Source organism: Leopardus geoffroyi, chromosome A1 (assembly GCF_018350155.1).
Source record: "Leopardus geoffroyi isolate Oge1 chromosome A1, O.geoffroyi_Oge1_pat1.0, whole genome shotgun sequence".
Lineage (NCBI taxonomy): Eukaryota > Metazoa > Chordata > Mammalia > Carnivora > Felidae > Leopardus > Leopardus geoffroyi.
Window position 1 is genome coordinate 139,900,809 of NC_059326.1, and position 17,855 is coordinate 139,918,663.

A 17,855-nucleotide genomic window follows, 5' to 3' on the forward strand; every position below is an offset into this window, starting at 1 on the left:
AAAGCATCGATAAGGCAATAAAAATAACTCCCTAATCCTGCCATCTCGACATTATCGTTAATATTGTTGATGGGTTTCCTTCTCTAGATACAGTGTTGTGTCCAAAGTCTGTCAGTATTAAATGAGTACTTTTTCCATTTTAAAAATTAATCTTGGAAACCACTGTTTAATTTGTAGTTAAGTACACATAACGTAACATTTACGATTTTAACCGTTGTTGAAGGTACACTTCAGTGACCTGAAGCACAGTCACGTTGCTCTGCCTCCCCCCCCACCGCCCAGTTCCACAACTCCTTCCATGTTCCCAAACTGAAACTCTGCTCATGACTCTAACTCCCCATTCTTCCCTCCCCGCAGTTCCTGGAAGCCACCACTCTGCTTTCTGTCTCTATGAACTTCACTATTCTAGTCTGTCATAATGAAGTAATGTTTCAGAAATCATTTTTGATGGTTGCCTGCTAATCCGACATGTGGATATACCTCAATTTACCCAGCAAGTCTCTTTGTCAAACATGTAACTTTCTTTCAGTTTTTCACTGTTACCAACAATCCTACAGTGAATGACCCCTGTACCTATTTATTAAAAATGTGATCTTAATCTATTTTCCCATATGCCTATATAGGGCACCTCTACTTTCCCTTTGTCTTTTCATTATGCAAGTTTTTTCCCCCTCCTTAATGTGTTTAGATTACATTTTTGAAATTTCTCATGGCAGAGGCAGCAGACTCCTTTGCACCTAGCTGCTGATCTTGGCCATGTGGAACTGGTGGACACTTTGCTGAAGGCAGGCTGTGACCTGAAGGTCGTTGATAAGGTAAGCTCATGGACTTCACCCTGTTCAGCCAAGGTGGTTGTGAAGAGCTGTCTGCAGGCTGTAAGCCTTGACAGCAACCATAGCATACCCTTTTGAAAAGACTGGATAAAGCTTACACAAACATTGTAACGTAGTCGTCAGCAAAACATCCTGATTGTGATTGAGATATGTAGGTAAGAAATTTTACTCTGAATAATAAAATCTGTATTTTTTTAAGTTTTTTTTTTTTTTTTATAAGTAATCTCTACACCCAATGTGGGTCTTGAATTTACAATCCCAAGATTGAGAGTCGCATGCTCTACCAACTCAGCCAGCCAGGCGTCCCTAAAGCATATTTTTTTTTAATTAAAATTATGTATTAGGGGCGCCTGGGTGGCTCAGTCGGTTAAGCATCTGACTTTGGCTCAGGTCATGATCTCATGGTTCGTGGGTTTGAGCCCCGTGTCACGCTCTGTGCTGACAGCTTGGAGCCTGGAGCCTGCTTTGGATTCTGTGTCTCCCTCTGTCTCTGCCCCTCCCGTGCTCATGATCTGTCTCTGAAAAATAAACAAACGTTAAAAAAATTTTTTTAATAAAAAAATAAAATTGTGTATTAATCTTTGGAAAAGATTAAAGATTCAGGTGGTCCAAAAATTTAAAAATATAATCAGTAAGGGTTTTACAATAAAAGTGTCCCACCTGCCCTTGACCCCGTTTGTCTGGTTCCCATACTACCCTTGCTAGTGGATCTATTATCATAAATTTCTGTTTTTTCCAGTTTCTTTTTATGCATAAACAAGCAAACATAAATATATAATACTCTTACTACATTTCTCTGTCCTTTTTACACAGTGGTGATATACTTGTACATATTGTCCTGCATTTAGCTTTTTTCCTTTAAAAATATAGAGTGGAAACTGTTCCATATTAGTACAAGGAGAGTTTCTCCATTCTTTTTTAGGTAGCTGTGGTATGGACGTATCATAATTTGTTTAGTTATCAGCTGATGGGCATTTAAATTGTTCCTAAGCTTTAGCTTTTATAAACAGAGATGCAGTGAATAAACATACATGTCTAAAATTTTTTTACTTAAAATTAAAAAAAAAATTTAAATTGTAAAATAAATACAACAAAATTTATCATCTTAACCATTAAAAAAATTTTTTTTAATGTTTATTTTTGAGATAGAGAGAGACAGAGTATGAGTAGAGGAGAGGCAGAGAGAGGGAGACACAGAATCTGAAGCAGGCTCCAGGCTCTGAGCTGTCAGCACAGAGCCTGACACGGGGCTCAAACCCACAAACTATGAGATCATGACCTGGGCCAAAGTCGGATGCTCAACCGACCAAGCCACCCAGGTGCCCCATCATCTTACCTATTTTTAAGTGGACAGTTCAGTAGTGTTAAGTCGATTCACACTATTATGTAACCAATCTCCAGAACTTTTTCATCTTGCAAAACTGAAACTCTATGAACAACAACTACGCATTTCCTCGTCCTTCCCCAGCCCCTGGCGACCACCACTCTTATTTTCTGTTTCTGTGAATTTGACTATTCTGGGTACCTCATATAAATAGAATCATACAGCGTTGGTCAGTTTGTCACTGGCTTATTTCATTTAGCATAATGTACTGAAGGTTTATCCGTGTTGTAGCACGGGTCAGAATTTCCTTCCTTTTTAAGGCTGAATGATACTCCATAGTATGTCCATACCACATTTTGTTTATCCTTTCATCTGTGGATGGAGATTTGGGTTGCTTCTACCTTTTGGTCATTGTGTAGACGTGTTTGTAAAGAAAGACAACTTTGTATATTGATGCAGTAAAGCAGACTCAGTCACAGGAGGGTTGTGGGGCAGCCGTGCATTAGGTTCTAGCTTACTGAAAAGTGTAAACGCAGGAAGACCGAGGTGTGGCAGCCCTGTTAGGTGCTCACACACATGTACCTTATTTCAATCCTCACATCTCCTCTGTGAGGTGGACAGAATTACCCGTTTTCAAGAGATTTCAGCGATGTCAACGTCACACACACAGTAAGACACAGAGCCAGGCTTCAAAGCCAAAGCTGCTTGATTGTGTAGTGCCTTTCCACAGCTGTGAGCAGAGGTGACTGCTTCTGCAACTTGCTGTCTTTTCCTTCCTTGTCTTTACCCACACTGTCCATCAGCTCAGCACATCCCTAATTCCCAGCACGAGCTGAGTTCACCCTACTTACTATTGCAGAATCACACATTTTACATCTGTGGGACTTGAAGTAGTGATGTGTTATTTTACTTTTCTGTATATGTCAGTTTTTAAAATTGTCATAAAAAGTCATATAAGCCTTGGGGCACCCGGGTGGCTCAGTCAGTTAAAAGCCTGACTCTTGATGTCGGCTCAGGTCTTGATCTCATCAGGGTCGTTAGTTTTACCCTGCTTGGGCTCCACACTGGGTGTGAGCCTACTTAACAAAAAGGCAACACAAACCCACTGTGAATAATCTGGAAAACACAGAAAAGCATAAGGAAGAAAAAAGCATCCACCCATAACTCTGTCACATGGGTGGAAGTGCCCCACTTGCACTCCTGTGCTCATTACCTTCCCTTAACATTTAGCATTAGTAGTCACACGTCGCATCGTATTTTCCATGCTTTCCTTTCATACTGTATTCCACTTTTTCATTAACACTTAACACCTCTGGGACAGTCTTGTGGGTGGAGATTCCATAGCACTGGGAAGGGAATTCATGCTCGGCCCTCAGTGCCTATGGACTGGATGTCCTGGGAAATAGTAGCCTCAGTGCTGCAATTTGACTCAAAATTTGATTTTCCCATATTCCCTTTTCCTCTTCCTCTTTTTTCTCTGGGCACATAGTTGGCACCCAACACCTATTTCATTAATAAAAACCACCTTTTCCACTCAATCTCACAGTATTTACCAAGGATAAGTGACTCTAAGAGTAAATGAAAGTGTGGACGGAAAAAAGGAGCCAGGGTTTGGTGTAAATAGGACTTTCCCAGAAACCTGCTCCCTCAGTCAGAGGTGTCACAAAGCTCCTGGAGGGCTTCCCACCCTCAGTGGCAGGAGTGCTGTATTTCCACTCCAGGGTGCACTCCCTGGGAAGGTTTTCCTGCGAACCTGAGAACGCTGGCTCTCAGAATGCTGCCTTCCCACAGCAGGCTGATCATCTGGATTCGAATGGCCTCACGAGCCAGAATCTAGGCAGCATGCAATGGAAGACTTGCTAACTGCCTGCAAAGTGCTATTCTTCCTAATTTCATTACCGTCCTCTCTTGATGAGAAACTGATTACTGTCAGTCCTAATCTTCCAGCCCACCTGGGTCTTAGTACCTCCACTCACAGCCAGATCATGTGGGTTGGTGGGAGTTGCACTTGTTGCAAATGCTCAGCCATGTGAGAGAATTATTGGGATAAATTGCTGGATCCCTAAGCATGGAAACATGGGTTCCTAAAATTGGAACTTATTCTTCTGGGATTATTTCTGACCATTCGTTTTGATTATCTTCAGGATTCCTGAGCAAATTTTTCCTGTGCCATTTTATTTATTTATTTTAATTTTTTTTTTTAACGTTTATTTATTTTTGAGACAGAGAGAGACAGAGCATGAACGGGGGAGGGTCAGAGAGAGAGGGAGACACAGAATCGGAAACAGGCTCCAGGCTCTGAGCAGTCAGCACAGAGCCCAACGCGGGGCTCAAACTCACATACCGCGAGATCGTGACCTGAGCCGAAGTCGGACGCTCAACCGACTGAGCCACCCAGGCGCCCCTCCTGTGCCATTTTAAAAATAAATAAAAACCACCATCTTTTTCTCAGGAAAATGTATAGATGTGTGTGGATTGTGCATGGCCTAAAATCTAGGGGACACCTTTTGTTATTTGGACAAGATACCATACGGGTTCCCAGGCCACTCATGCCCCAAATTATGTCCAAAATATCCCTTATTGCATATTCCATTTGATTAAGTTTCCAATCCCTAACCCCTTGGTTGGAAGCGTAGAATAGAAAAAAATTCTAGATAAGAGTCCTGCAGGCTGAATTCTATACTATGAATTAGTAGTTTTGTCAATGGATGCTACTCTTCTTCTTCTTCTTTTTTTAAGTTTTATTTATTTAATTTCTATACCCAACGTGGGGTTCAAACTCACGGCCCTGAAATCAAGAGGTGCATGCTCTTGGCGCTCCAAGGATACTATTATTCTTAATAAGATCCAGCACTTTTCGCCCTCATTAACACATGGCTTCAACTTCTTGGTCTAAGAGGGCTGTTCAGGCTCTTGCCATCATGCAAGCATTCTAGTCAGGAGGGAGAAAGAGAATGGCGTCCTTCCTGTCTTTAGAAATACTTTCTAGAAGTTGCACGTGCCACTTCCATTTATATAACAGAACTTAGGTCACAAATCTAAGTGCAAGGGAGGCTAGGAAATGTTTGGGGTGGTCAGGTGCCCCGCTAAAATCAGGAGGTCTCTTTTTATAACAGAAGGAAAAGGCTATTGGGGGAAGGAGGTGTGGCACACTGACTAAAGTCTCAACCACAGATGGAGTCAGTCCTCATATTACTTATTTGCTGAGAACTTCCCAGTACAGTGAGCCAGGGAGACCTCTGGAGGTCTCGGAGAGATGTGTGGGTTCTCATCGACAGAGGATGTGTAAAACATCATCTGTTGATGGTCAGTCCCTAAGTCTAAATCTTTTCCCCTGCCCTGTGGACACAGCCCCTGACACCATCAATATCTAGCATCTCTTGAATAATTACCATGTGTCATGCACAGTCCTAAGGGCTTGATATGTACTACTGCATTTACCCCTCACGACTATACCATGGGGTAGCCTTTGAGCCCTAGAGAAGCTAAGGACTGACCCAAGTTCACCCTGCAGGGAGGTAGCAAGATCAGGATTTGAACTCAGGCCCCTCCCTCCCTGTTCCAAAGCTGGAGCTCTTAAATACTAGGCCATCCCGCCTGACACTTTCATTTTTAATTTTAGCAAGGGAAGACTGCCCTGGCCATGGCCTCCAGAAGCAACCACAGCCTTGTAGTGGACATGATCATTAAAGCAGAGAGATACTACGCCTGGAGAGAGGTAAGGAACAGGATTCCAGCTTCACAACCGGCTCTTCTGCAACCCCATCTTCTGATGGGGCAGTGTGGGGTCGGTGTCATTCTTTCTTCTGCTCTCATGGGCAGGGTCCTGGTCAGTGCAGTTATAACGGTCCCTTTGGCCTTTGCTGCCCCATTCAGGAAAAGAACAGCTGCCTCTCCCTCTCTTTACTTTGCCAGCATCAGTAGTCAGAGCTCATAGGGCTAAGTGGCCCCATCCATGTCGGCTCGAACAGACTTAGCATGCCCCACATGGTTGGCCCTCTGCCATAGAGTCTTGGGCTGTGGTACCTTCTGGAAGTTCTCAAACCTACATTCTAATGAGCAATAAAGAAGTTGACATTCACCGCTCTGCAGCTTTTAACACAAGCTGGTGCTGGCTCTCTAGCACTCAAGTATCCTGTGATAGTCACAAAAACCTTATTCATCTTGAGAACACAAAACACTTGTCTCTAAGACATTCTCTCTGCCTTCTTTCATTATTACGTCCTCTGCTAGCTGCCACTCCCACAGCTTCTCAACAGAATGCCTTTCTCTCCAAGATTGGAGTCTATACCTTCAGGCAGGAATTAGTTACCAGGCACCACCCTCAATTTGTACTTTGTGTTGTTACCATGCTAGGCTGAATGCCCCGCCCTGGTCCAGTAGGTTGGTACCAGAATTCAGCTCCTACCCTTCAGATGTTTACCCCTGAGGAGCATCAGCCCTGATTTGCTGTCTAGTTGCTAATCCTGAGAAATTTTCCTTAAATCCTTAAGGCAAAATGCATTGATTTGCCTCTCCTTCTCACAATCCTGTTTAATGGGCTCAGTGGTCCTGATATATTATCTGGATGGTATGACATATGTATCATTTAAAGGCCACATCATTCTACTCAAACCTTTCTCACTTGCCCGTAAAGCAAAATGACTTTTTTGTAACCATTAGAATTGTTTTATCTCTCTCCTCCTCCTAGTCATTTTCTTTTTTTTCCCCAAATGTTTATTTATTTTGAGAGGGGGAGAGCATGACCGGGGAAGGGGCAGAGAGATAGAAAGAACTCTCAAGCAGGCTCTGCACTCTCAGCACAGTGCCCAATGTGGGGCTTGAACTCACGAATTGTGAGATCATGACCTGAGCTGAAATCAAGAGTCAGAGGCTTAACCAACTGAGCCACCCAGGTACCCTTGATTTCTATTCCTCCTGCTCCTTTGTTCTCTTCCTCTTTGCCTTAGCTTCATTCTCTCTTAGATCATCACTGTATTTGAGTGACAGTAACTTCCTCAACTTCTGCCTTTTCTCTTGCTTTTAAATGATTGTTTTCACATTTTCTTTAAAATTAGACATATTCATTAGTTCTATTTTTAATGCCTGCTAGCATTTTTAGATTCTTCTTCCTAGATGAGAATAAATTACTCTTTTATCAAGTGAATAAGCCCTTCTTCCTAACAAATCTTTAAGATGTGAGAATCAGATGAACTTTGAGAGTCATATACAATGCACAAATGTATGAAGGAGACCCTCTGAAATGTAAGAGTTGTTCACCTTGGTGACAACTGGGGACGAAGATCTAGAGTAGGAGCAAGGCTTGTTTTTTAATATGTATCCTTAAAATCTTTTTTAACCAAATGTATTTATTATTTATTTTAAATTCACTTTGTTCATTAAACAAATATATGCTTATTATTATTATTATTATTTTTTTTTTTACCAAATCCATTTATTATTACTTTAAATTCTCTTTATTAAACAGATTTATATACTGGCCTAATATAAATCCTGGCCTAATATAAATCATTAAATCCAGTGGTTCAGAGGCAGATGGGAGCTTCCTAAAATCTGGCTCATGCTATTTTAATTTCCACCAGTGTAAGCATGTGATACTCTGCAAATAGTTCAATGCTTTGGCAGACAAACTATTATTGCTTCCAAGGACTGTTTAAAGAGACCTGTGGCGGAGCACCTGGGTGGCTCAGTTGGTTGAGTGTCTGACTCTTGGTTTCATCTCAGGTCTGGATCTCACAGTTCGTGGGATCAAGCCCGGCGTCGGGCTGTGTACTGACAGCGCGGAACCTGCTTGGGATTCTCTCTCTTCCTCTCTCTGTGTCTCTGCTCCTCCCTTGTTGTGCTCTCTCTCTCAAAGAAATAAACTTAAAAGAAAAAGAAAAAGAGCTAGGCTTTCCAAATCCCTGACCCTTTCCTACAGAAACTTGAAGGACTACCCAGCCCAATTCCAGAATGCACAGAGCATGTGTACTTCTCAAAGAAATAAAAATGCTGTGATACAAAGGTTAATGCATTTTGCAAGTTCTTCCCTCTACCTTGTGATGTTTTGGGTTTTGATCTTGTTGGATTCCTCATTGTTTCAGGAGAGAGAATGAAGAGTAAAGGAAAAAGTGAAGTGCCCTCGGCTCCCAAGTTTGTTGGATGCCCCACCCTCAACCTTTCCTTTTTCAGGATTCCCCGGGAGTTAGGCAGTGTAAGAGTAAAGCTAGGGTTGGGGTAGACAGGACCCTGCATTTTACAATCTCTGAAGCAATTATGGGTAATTCATACTTGACATTCCTATTCCACCTTCTGTTCACAAGGTCCAGTTACTAGAGAAAAGACCAGCTCATCTCCTTGGGCATGCTTCCCAGGGCTTTGTAGACCTCCCAGAGGAGACTGCAGATGCTGTGAAAGGCACAGGCTGATCTGTGATGGGGGCTGAGGCACAAGCCCCACCACTTTCTTCTCAGAGGTTTTGAGAACCAGGTGCCCATATCCTTTTAGTCGATATCCTGCCCCAGCCTTGACTCCTGTCTTGCTGTTCAGATTATCTTTCATTTAGATTCACTTTTATTTAAGTGAAAGACAAAAATAGGAGCTGCCATATGTACACAAGGAGAATAGGAAGTCCCAAACCTCTAGGGCTGTGTGTTCTGCATGTCCTTAACTGTTCTGCAGCCTCCGGAAGGAGGATTATCTGGAGCTCTGATGGCATATGCATGACAGGTGCAGCTCTATGAAACCATGACACCTGCTTTCACTTGGAGATTTTTCTCCAGTTTGTTTCATTGGGTTCTGTAGAAGGGACAAAAGGAACCTTTGAAAACCCAGAAAACCAGACAGAGAACAGAACAGAGAACAGAAATGCAGGCAGAGAACATGTGGATTAAGCCTGGCTGCGGTGGCTTAACACAAAATGATATCGACCCCTGTACTCTCCACTCCTTTGGCCCAAGTTAGGCTTCTACTTTACTCTCCTCACACCAGAGTAGGATGAATGGAGGGACCAGCTCTGGGGCCCTGTTAAGAGAGTATATCCAATCCAGGCCTCATTGAAACTTTGATATGAGACAATCAAACATGCAAAAGAAGAAAGAGAGATATTCGTTGAAAGTAAGGCCTTCAAAGATGCCTTTGTTGTGACATTTCCTAAGCCAAGACATCCCCTCTGTTTTCTTTTGGGGTGAATAAATATCAGTCAGCAAATTGGGATAGAAGCATGGGATACAACACAGCAAACCCCCTCACATTTCCTGTGTTAGACAGTACTCAAGCTTTTTACTTCAGACATTTGTCTCCATCTTGGATGACAAAAAGTTATCCAGTTACAGGTAATATTGAAAACATAAGTCTCGGTTACCACCTTACCAGTTCTATCTGAAAAACTGTCTACATCCCATGAAATAAGGCAATAAGCACAAAATGTCTGAAATCATCTGATGCAGTTACCTTTAATTTAGGAGCATGGTGACAGCATCAAGGACTCATCAACCAGCTTTACTTTGACATTCAAGCAAGATCACAGTCTGGAGACCAGGCATATTCGCAGTCTCCTCTGGAACCTGGCTTACCATCAGCTAAAGGCCAATGAGTGGCAGAAGCTTGCCCGTTCCTGGAACTTTACAGATGACCAGATCAGAGCCATTGAGGAGCAGTGGTCAGGTAAGCATGACCCAGATGTTGCGAGGGGAGATAGGAACAGCAGCCCTTCCTGGTGGGAGATCTTCCAAGTAAGTAGTTGGTGCTCACAACAAGCAGCAGACTACAAGGGCTGAGGAATGGTGACATTCACCGTAGGACTACAAAGATCGGCAACTTTGCAAACCATGAACAGTCTGCAGTAAACTGAAGTTTGCAAAGGATAATTACTTTTACTGAGCCATATTGGAAAGGTGTTATTTAGCCTTTAAGGAAATTAAGGTTCCCAACTGAATATGCACTAAGGAAGCAAGGATTTAGTGGTGGGCTTATCCCTGGGAAACCAACCTGTTTCTAGTATTCCTTGGGATTGTCTTGGGGTAAAAGGTTCATTCCCTAACAAAAGGCTCACTGTTTAGGGCTTCCACTCCAGGAGGAATCCCTTAAGCCAAGTCTGGGGTACAGAGTTCTTTTCTTTTTTTTAATGTTTATTTATTTTTGAGAGAGAGAGAGTGTGTGGGGGAGAGCAGAGAGAGAGGGAGACAGAATCCAAAGCAGGCTCCAGGCTCTGAGCTGTCAGCACAGGGGCTGACACGGGGCTCAAACTCATGAGCCACAAGATCATGACCTGAGCCGAAGTTGGACGCTTAACTGACTGAGCCACCCAGGCGCCCCTGGGGTACAGAGTTCTTATAGGATGAGGCCTTGGATGAGACGAGCTGTCCTATGGGAAACTTGGGATACAGACTCAGGCCTCTCCTTGAGTAGAAGATTCCAAGCCATGGAATCAATTCAGCCAGACTCCAGCTGTCAGAATTAGTGAGGTCAGGTCAGTTGGAGTCATTAGCTTTGCTTTTTTTATGATTTGACCAAAACCTAGGAAACAGAAAGTTTGTTTGGCATTAATCAGCTAAGTAGCTTTAAAAACAAGAAAGCAGATACTTTTCTTGACAAAACATTCTATTCAGAGCACTTTCTGTACATGGATATTATGAGATGTGAACAAGTCCCATGCTCAGGAGTCGATCTGCATTACTGATTGCTGGGATTGTAGATGGCAAAACCACAGCCCCTGAATACATGCTTCTTACACCACGTATAAGTAAATTATGGTACTTTATATTACTAATTCTAAGGCTACATTGTCATGTAACAAATGGAAGATAATGCATTGAAAATGTTGAATATTGACTATGGTTTCTGAAAAGGTTCCTTTTTTACTATTAAGATTTCTCCTTTGTCACTAATTAGGCATATAGCATTCTGTGAAGTTTTTAGGAAAACTTAGTTGCCTTCTCGAAATCTCTTTTTGACCTAAAGAAATTATTTGAAAATACAGTGTATCTTCAGAGTACCTGCCAGCAGGATAAAGGGGAGGGGACTTAACGTGTTTTAGTGGAACAGTACCGAGTGCCTAGAATGTGTTCAGTTCGACCAGGCGAGGGCTGCATCAGCTCTTAACGTAAGCCAGGGTGCATGTTTGGTGGGATTTATAATCTAGCTGGCGTGACAACAGCAACATACACAATCCAAATACAATCCAGGGTAATGCTACTGCCACTAAGGAGTTTGTGGGCTTTTAGGCAAAGGAGCAACATGTTGACAGTGGTATTTAAGAATTAGTTTGGCAAATGCAAGATGAAGAAACGAACAGGATTCGCCCAGGAGTACATTGTTCATGCGTACAGTTGGCCCTCCCTGCTTCTCTGACATTTTTCTGGCATGCTTCCTCCCCAGAGCTCAGGCCCTCCTCTTGTGGCATCTGCTTGCTCCCACACACACTCTGCTAGAACCAGGAGCCTGCCTGTCCTGTGTTTGTAACCGTGACCTCCTTGGAGACACGGGTCTCATCTCTTTCCCTAACATCTCTCGGGGGTTAGGTATCCAGTGCGTATTTGCCCAGTGAGTAATCCCGGCCCAGGGCATGCACAGTTCCATCAGACACTGGAGTAGCATGATGGCGCACGCCTGCTGCTTCGAGTATGGTTAATGGACAGCAACGGCAGCAGCTGGGAGCTTATTAGAAGTGCAGATTCTAACCCCAGACCGACTGAATGAGACTCTCTGTTGTAACAGGATCCCCAGGTGAAATATGCACTTTGAGTCGGAGAAATGGGGGTGCATAGCAGCTCTCTGAATGTGGGAGAGCTCCACATCTCAGGAAGGCTGTCCCTTACCGTTGGGCAGGGACTCAGCTGTTGAATCTCGTATCTGCTCCTTTGGTCTGTGTCAAGCACATTAGGTGCACGACAAGTGCTAGAGTGAATCCACACTCTGGTCACCCTACAGGAATTCCAGCGAGGGGAACTGGAAGGGCTTTCATCCACTGGGCTGCTTCTCTAGCAGCCATCAGAAGAATGAGTTGCAACCACAGAAAATTCAGTTAGAATGGAGATCACAACAAAAAGAGACCTCGGCACGTGGTGTTTCGCCTCTGACTCTATGTGCTTGGCACAGGAAAGGGAAGTTTCCGTGAACACGGCCACAGGGCTTTGCTCATCTGGCTGCACGGGACCCTGATGACACAGGCCACTCCAGTCAAGCATCTGTATGAAGAGCTGGTACGCGCAGGTTTCCCAGAACTAGCTGGTGAGTTTTCGAGATAGAAGCTCCTTCTCCCTTAAAATGGTGGGGGACAGTCCCCCAAAACAATACTGTCGATAAACAGCAGCAATCTCAGTTTGGGGAGAGCTGTGGCTCATAAATATGCAGCTCCTCTGGTGATTGACTCAGCACTGACTGATACTGGTTTAGCCTGGCGGTTCTCAGCGTACCCCCTACTGGGCATTTGAAGAAGTGGAGGAGTATTTCTGTTGATGTACAGCAGGGTATGGAGGTGTGTGGGGTGCGGGGAGCTGGGAGAAGGCAGGAATGCTAAACCATCTTAGGAGATTCTAGTATCATTTCCATAACTAAGCACTGTCTTGCTCAAAATGCCATCTTGCCCCTGTTGGGGAAATTTACAAGTTGGTGTATTCAAAAGTGTTATTTCTAGGTTAAAAGAAAAGAGCAGACAGCCTTTTACCTTGGCAACTGAGGTTATTGCTAAAAATCACTTGCCCAAAGACTATATTATCAGGGAAGATGGTTTCAAAACTTACCAATAATGAGGCGGTGTTAAACTCTCATGTAATAACCATTCAAGCAAAAGGTAGGCACATCTGCCATTACTTTCACTGATGCAGTATTACCTGAAGCTGAGAGCATGAGTGTGTGAATCACACCACTCAGCTAATGTTAAGTTTCAAGCAGTGGTAGGTAAAGGAATCATGCGTGGATGATGTCTCCTCCCGTGACATTATCCTCACAGCACTGGGATTGTTCACTCAACTTTAAATTTATTTGTTTCTAGAAAAGAGTAGCCATAAGAATTCTCGGGGGAGACTAAGAGGCAGTCCACTGAAGCAGTGCAGGGCATGTGCTCAGGAGCAAGACCCTGTGGGCCTGTATCTGAACTCCAGTGTGAACAGGTTGTGTGATCTTGAACATGTTCTATAGCCTCACTGTGCCGGTGTTCTCCTTTACTAACTAGAAAAGTTCTAATGTCAAAGGGTTGTTGTGGGATTGAGTCATAGTGCCTGGCACATAGCAAGTGCTTAATAAATGTTAGCTATTAATAATGAATGTTATCATTTTTTTACAGAAAAGATTCGTCAATTCAAAAATGAAACTGATGGGAGGTCCAAGAAATGTGCAGTTTCGTAAATGCCTAAAAAAAATGTATTCAATTGGTTTTCCACTCAGCATTGCCTTTACATTCAGTTCTTTAATGCCATAAAATTCTAGCAGTATTGACTGTCCTTTCAACTATGAAGATGGTGGTGACAGATGAAAAAATGGTATTAGTGCTTTCCACCTACTGAAATGAAAGGTCAAAATTTTTTTTGGTTTTTGCTTAAAGAAAATTGTATATGATTTTTGCATTTCTGACATATGATGCAACATATGTGATAGCATAATCTTGGTTTTTGTTCATCATGTTTTTAAAAAAAAATGATGGTAGGAACAGCATCCTGGCATAGGGATTTAGAATAGACAGACATGGTTTTAATCCTGGTTTTACTACTTATTAACTGTGAACCTTTGGGCATACTAAATATCCAAGATCTCAGATCTTCAGTTTCCTTCTCCATAAAATGGGGGAATGTCTCTCTCTGCCACAGTATTGAAGATGAAGGTTGAATGCCTGTGAAATCCCTAATCTCATGCCCACAGTATTGAAATCATCCCCTGTGAGTTATTTCTCTTCAGTGAGAGAAACTAGCTTTGAAAACTTATAGTTACTTTTGGCTTTAAATAACACATATGTGTAATAATAGTGCTTAGAAAAGACCGGAAGTATGTATACCAATGTATTTTTTTAAATCTCTTGGTGGTGTAATTACAGGTGGTTTTTATTTTCTTTGTACTTGTTGGTACTTTCCAATTTTTTTTTTTTTGACAATAAGCATGCATTATTTTTATAATCTGAGAGAAATAAATATAAAATCAAGTATCAACTCATATCAGTTTACATGCACCTATTCATCATAATTTAAGGCTCTCCATTCTCAAACTCTGACTCTAATTCCATAAGGCACCAGAGATAAAATCATGAGTAATATCAGTCCAATTATCCTGAATTGATAGTTTTACATTTTGGTCTCATTCTGATTGTAAATGGCCCACTTACTTCTATAAATGTTTAAAATAGGGAACATGTTCACAGGAGTCCAAAAAGTTTTTTAAAAAGGGATTCAGTGGAAAGTCTTGTCCCCAACTGTTCTTCAACATGGCTGGTTTCCAGTGACCATGCTACTTACTCCCCCTTCCAAAATCTGGGTAACCTCTTTATGCAGAAGTAAAGAGAATACATACTCTTATTCTGTAAGCGTCTTAACTGTTAAATTTAAGTTAATTAACTTAGAGTAACACTATTTGGTTCTGCTTTGGACAATATACACTTTCTAGAGCTTAAACACTTTTTAAAAAGATGCTTATGATATTCTCAGTTACAATATTCATAACATTCACTTTAGTTAGTCCACATGGTTATGGCTTGGATACTGAAAACCATTCCTAGTTGTCATCTAGGTTCCTCAGAAAGCAGACCCTGAGACCAAAGTTTATGAGTCGCTGCCTTTTTTAGGAGTGGAAATCCAAGGAAGCAACAATGACGGAAAAGAGGAGTGAGGTGGGGAAGGAAGGAGAGCCCAGACCAGGGTGAAATACCAAACTGGCCACCACCTGGTATCAAGCATAACTGCTTATCTGACTTTGAGGGCACTCTCTTCTGAGAGATGGGCTGGACTAGTACCCCTCACGACAGTTTGTACGGGGGAGAAAGAAAGAACTGATCTGTTAACACAATGGGGTGTTAATTCTGGGCCACATAGGACTAGCCTTCAAATGGAGCCTGTGGTCACTTGTGATCCTCTCAGAGTGCCTGGGGAAGCCAAGAGAAAAGCATGGCCATGGTACAGGTAGCAAAAGATGAGGTGCTACTGGTTTGTGTTTGTTGAAACCCACGAGGAGCTGTTTGCCACAGTGCTAGCCGGGCCAGAACTCAGGACACTGTTACATAAGAACAATCTAACACTCTAAGACACAATACTCAAATTCTTTAATTCTGTAGTTCAGAAAAGCCTGGGTGTGCCCTTTAGAAAATGGGATATTGCCCTATCTCACATTTGTTCTCATGTCCTATTACAATGTGAAGCAATAAGAAAAACTATTTCCTGTAATAACATTAGAGCATAGAGCTAGATCATGTTCAGAGTGAAAGAGGCTTCTAATTAAGTCCATCCACTTCTGTTAAAGATACGAAAATTGAGGCTCTGGACCAATTCTTTAGAATTTATACTTGTTTTTGTGTAACCCAAAGTACTTTGTGAAAGAGGTGGGATAGGTAGATCTCACTGTTTCACAGATGGGATCCTAAGATTCATGAAATTAAATATCCAGCCCAAGATCACCCAGTCAGCCAGCAATAACACCAATGGAACCTGGTCTTGTTTTGCTTGATCATTTTCACCCAGATTCTTTGCACTGACAGCTAGTGAAAAGTCTTTCCCCAGGCCTAGAAGGTTTGCTGAGTTGCCCAGTGCTATTACCCTCACAGGGTGATGTTTGGATGTTCAGAGAGAAAAAAGGTTCAACACTGCAGAGTTTCAAAAAACAAGAAAGACCATCAGAAATAGGACCATTCTAATAGGAAATTTCTTTTTGATGACTCTGTTTCTGTACTAGTAAAAAAAAATCTTTCCTTTTATCATTAAAAATTATTGATAGGTCTCATCATTTCCCATTTTTAATTGTCAGAGTCTTAAGAAAATGAAGACTAATACATTAAAATCACAAAAAAACTTTGTGATAAAGTATCATTATTAATCTTGGTCTTTAGCTCTTTAATTTTAAAATAAAAATACCTTAGTTTCTATTACTTTTAAAAATAAAATTATTTTTATGTTTACTTTTGAGAGAGAGACAGAATGTGAGTGGGGGAGGGCAGGGAGAGAGAGGGAGACACAGAATCCGAAGCAGGCTCCAGGCTCCGAGCTGTCAGCACAGGCCCATGAACATGGAGCTTGAACTCACGAACTGCAAGATCACAACCTAACCCAAGTCAGACACTTAACCGACTGAGCCACCCATATGCTCCTTAACAATTTTTTAGTAAAGTTCTCAAAGTTTACTTGGTAACACTAGAAATGATTTAGTCTTTGGTAAATAACATTAATAAAACAAGATTTATATACTTTTATGATGTAATCAGTGACAGGCTGAACCTATTAAAAAATCAAGTCATTTTTAAGTTAAAAAATTTTTACTTAATTGTTTAAATTAAAAAAATAACATTAAAATAATCCTACATATAGTTACAAAGGATGGTGTGGCTTTGAAAAAGCCTCTTGGAATTCTGAAAAGATGAACAGGATGTATCCATGATGTTCTAAGAAGATGAAATTTTAAAAACTAGAGACTTCTAATCCTTGGTATAACCAGATGAATTAAAAGGTCTCAATATGTGCATATTCATTTTAGTCAACCACTTTTATGGAATGAATGCTTGTGAGAGACTGGGTGTGAGTTGACCTGGTTCCGAGGGATCTAGAAGCTGAGGTACTACTTTCAGGATGAATCGTCCGGGGATATTTTGCAGCAGCAGCTTGAGGAATGGTTTGCTGAAAAGGTAAAAACCTGCTTTAACAATCCCACAAAATGACACACATTAAATACCATTTCATTATATATAATTTAACCAAACATTTGTTAAGCACCTGGTAGATACATGCAATAAGCTGGTGAAGCAGCCATTAAAACAAACAATTAAGGACCAAACAGTGGTCCTTAATCCATAAGTTACACTGATGTGCTCAATACCCTCTGATCAGCTTGTATTCCATAGGATCACAAAGGAGCCATGGGAGTCATTCCTCAAAGAGGACTCAAGTGGAATCTTACAATGTGTACAGAGGCCACCTGTAGAAAGGGACTTTATGGTGTTTGGAAGAAGAGGCAGCCCCAAGCCCTCCTTTTATTCCAAGCAGTGTTCTCCTTCCTGTACCTGTTAACATGTGGAGTTCAATCAGGGAACATGGGGAAAGCTCTGAGGAATCCTGTCTGGTCCTTGTTTCAAATCACAGTAAAGCAGATCTCTCCTATTTCAACCCGGTTCACCTGGGAGCTGACTAAACCTTTATGATCATACAAGAGGAGCTCTTTCCAGAGGCCTGGTGCTCCTTAATGTGGATTACAACTTTCTATACAAAGAAATAACTAGATGCTGAGGACACACATTGAGAGGATACCCACACTATCTCAGAACTCAAGGAAACATCTTGGACCTAAGCACTGACGTAACAGAGTCAGTGCACAACTGACTTCATCTAGGCATAGAATACGTACAGGTACATAATATGTATGTAAGTACACATTATGTGTATACACATGTGTAAAATGTACAAGGATTTTCTATATTATACTGGATACAGCTTCTCAGTAGACTTGTTATCCAGTTCTTGGTCCACATCACTGAACAGTACATGGAGATTCCTAGTAGGGTCTTCTACTTAGAAAAGTCATCTTAAAATCCTCGA

The 17,855-nt window shown here is 41.8% G+C and overlaps 2 protein-coding genes across 6 annotated transcripts in view; one reads left to right on the plus strand and one right to left on the minus strand.

The window, feature by feature from the left end:
- The window catches only part of ANKDD1B (ankyrin repeat and death domain containing 1B), a 65,116-nt gene extending 50,473 nt beyond the window's left edge, over nucleotides 1-14,643 (plus strand). The window contains exons 11-15 of the mRNA XM_045495943.1: nucleotides 717-815; nucleotides 5,780-5,875; nucleotides 9,600-9,801; nucleotides 12,235-12,366; nucleotides 13,421-14,643. Of these exons, the coding sequence (XP_045351899.1) occupies nucleotides 717-815; nucleotides 5,780-5,875; nucleotides 9,600-9,801; nucleotides 12,235-12,366; nucleotides 13,421-13,482 (591 nt within the window). The 3' untranslated portion in view covers nucleotides 13,483-14,643. The remainder of the gene's footprint in view (nucleotides 1-716; nucleotides 816-5,779; nucleotides 5,876-9,599; nucleotides 9,802-12,234; nucleotides 12,367-13,420) is intronic.
- A 714-nt stretch (nucleotides 14,644-15,357) lies between these two features.
- Nucleotides 15,358-17,855, minus strand: part of POC5 (POC5 centriolar protein) — a 44,379-nt gene continuing 41,881 nt past the window's right edge. For 3 of the 5 annotated variants that reach the window (XM_045495906.1, XM_045495924.1, XM_045495931.1), the window contains one exon: nucleotides 16,564-16,940. In XM_045495906.1, the coding sequence (XP_045351862.1) occupies nucleotides 16,797-16,940 (144 nt within the window). In that variant the 3' untranslated portion in view covers nucleotides 16,564-16,796. Of the gene's footprint in view, nucleotides 16,941-17,855 lie in introns of all 5 variants that reach the window. The other 2 variants (XM_045495900.1, XM_045495914.1) reach the window with 1 other exon arrangement.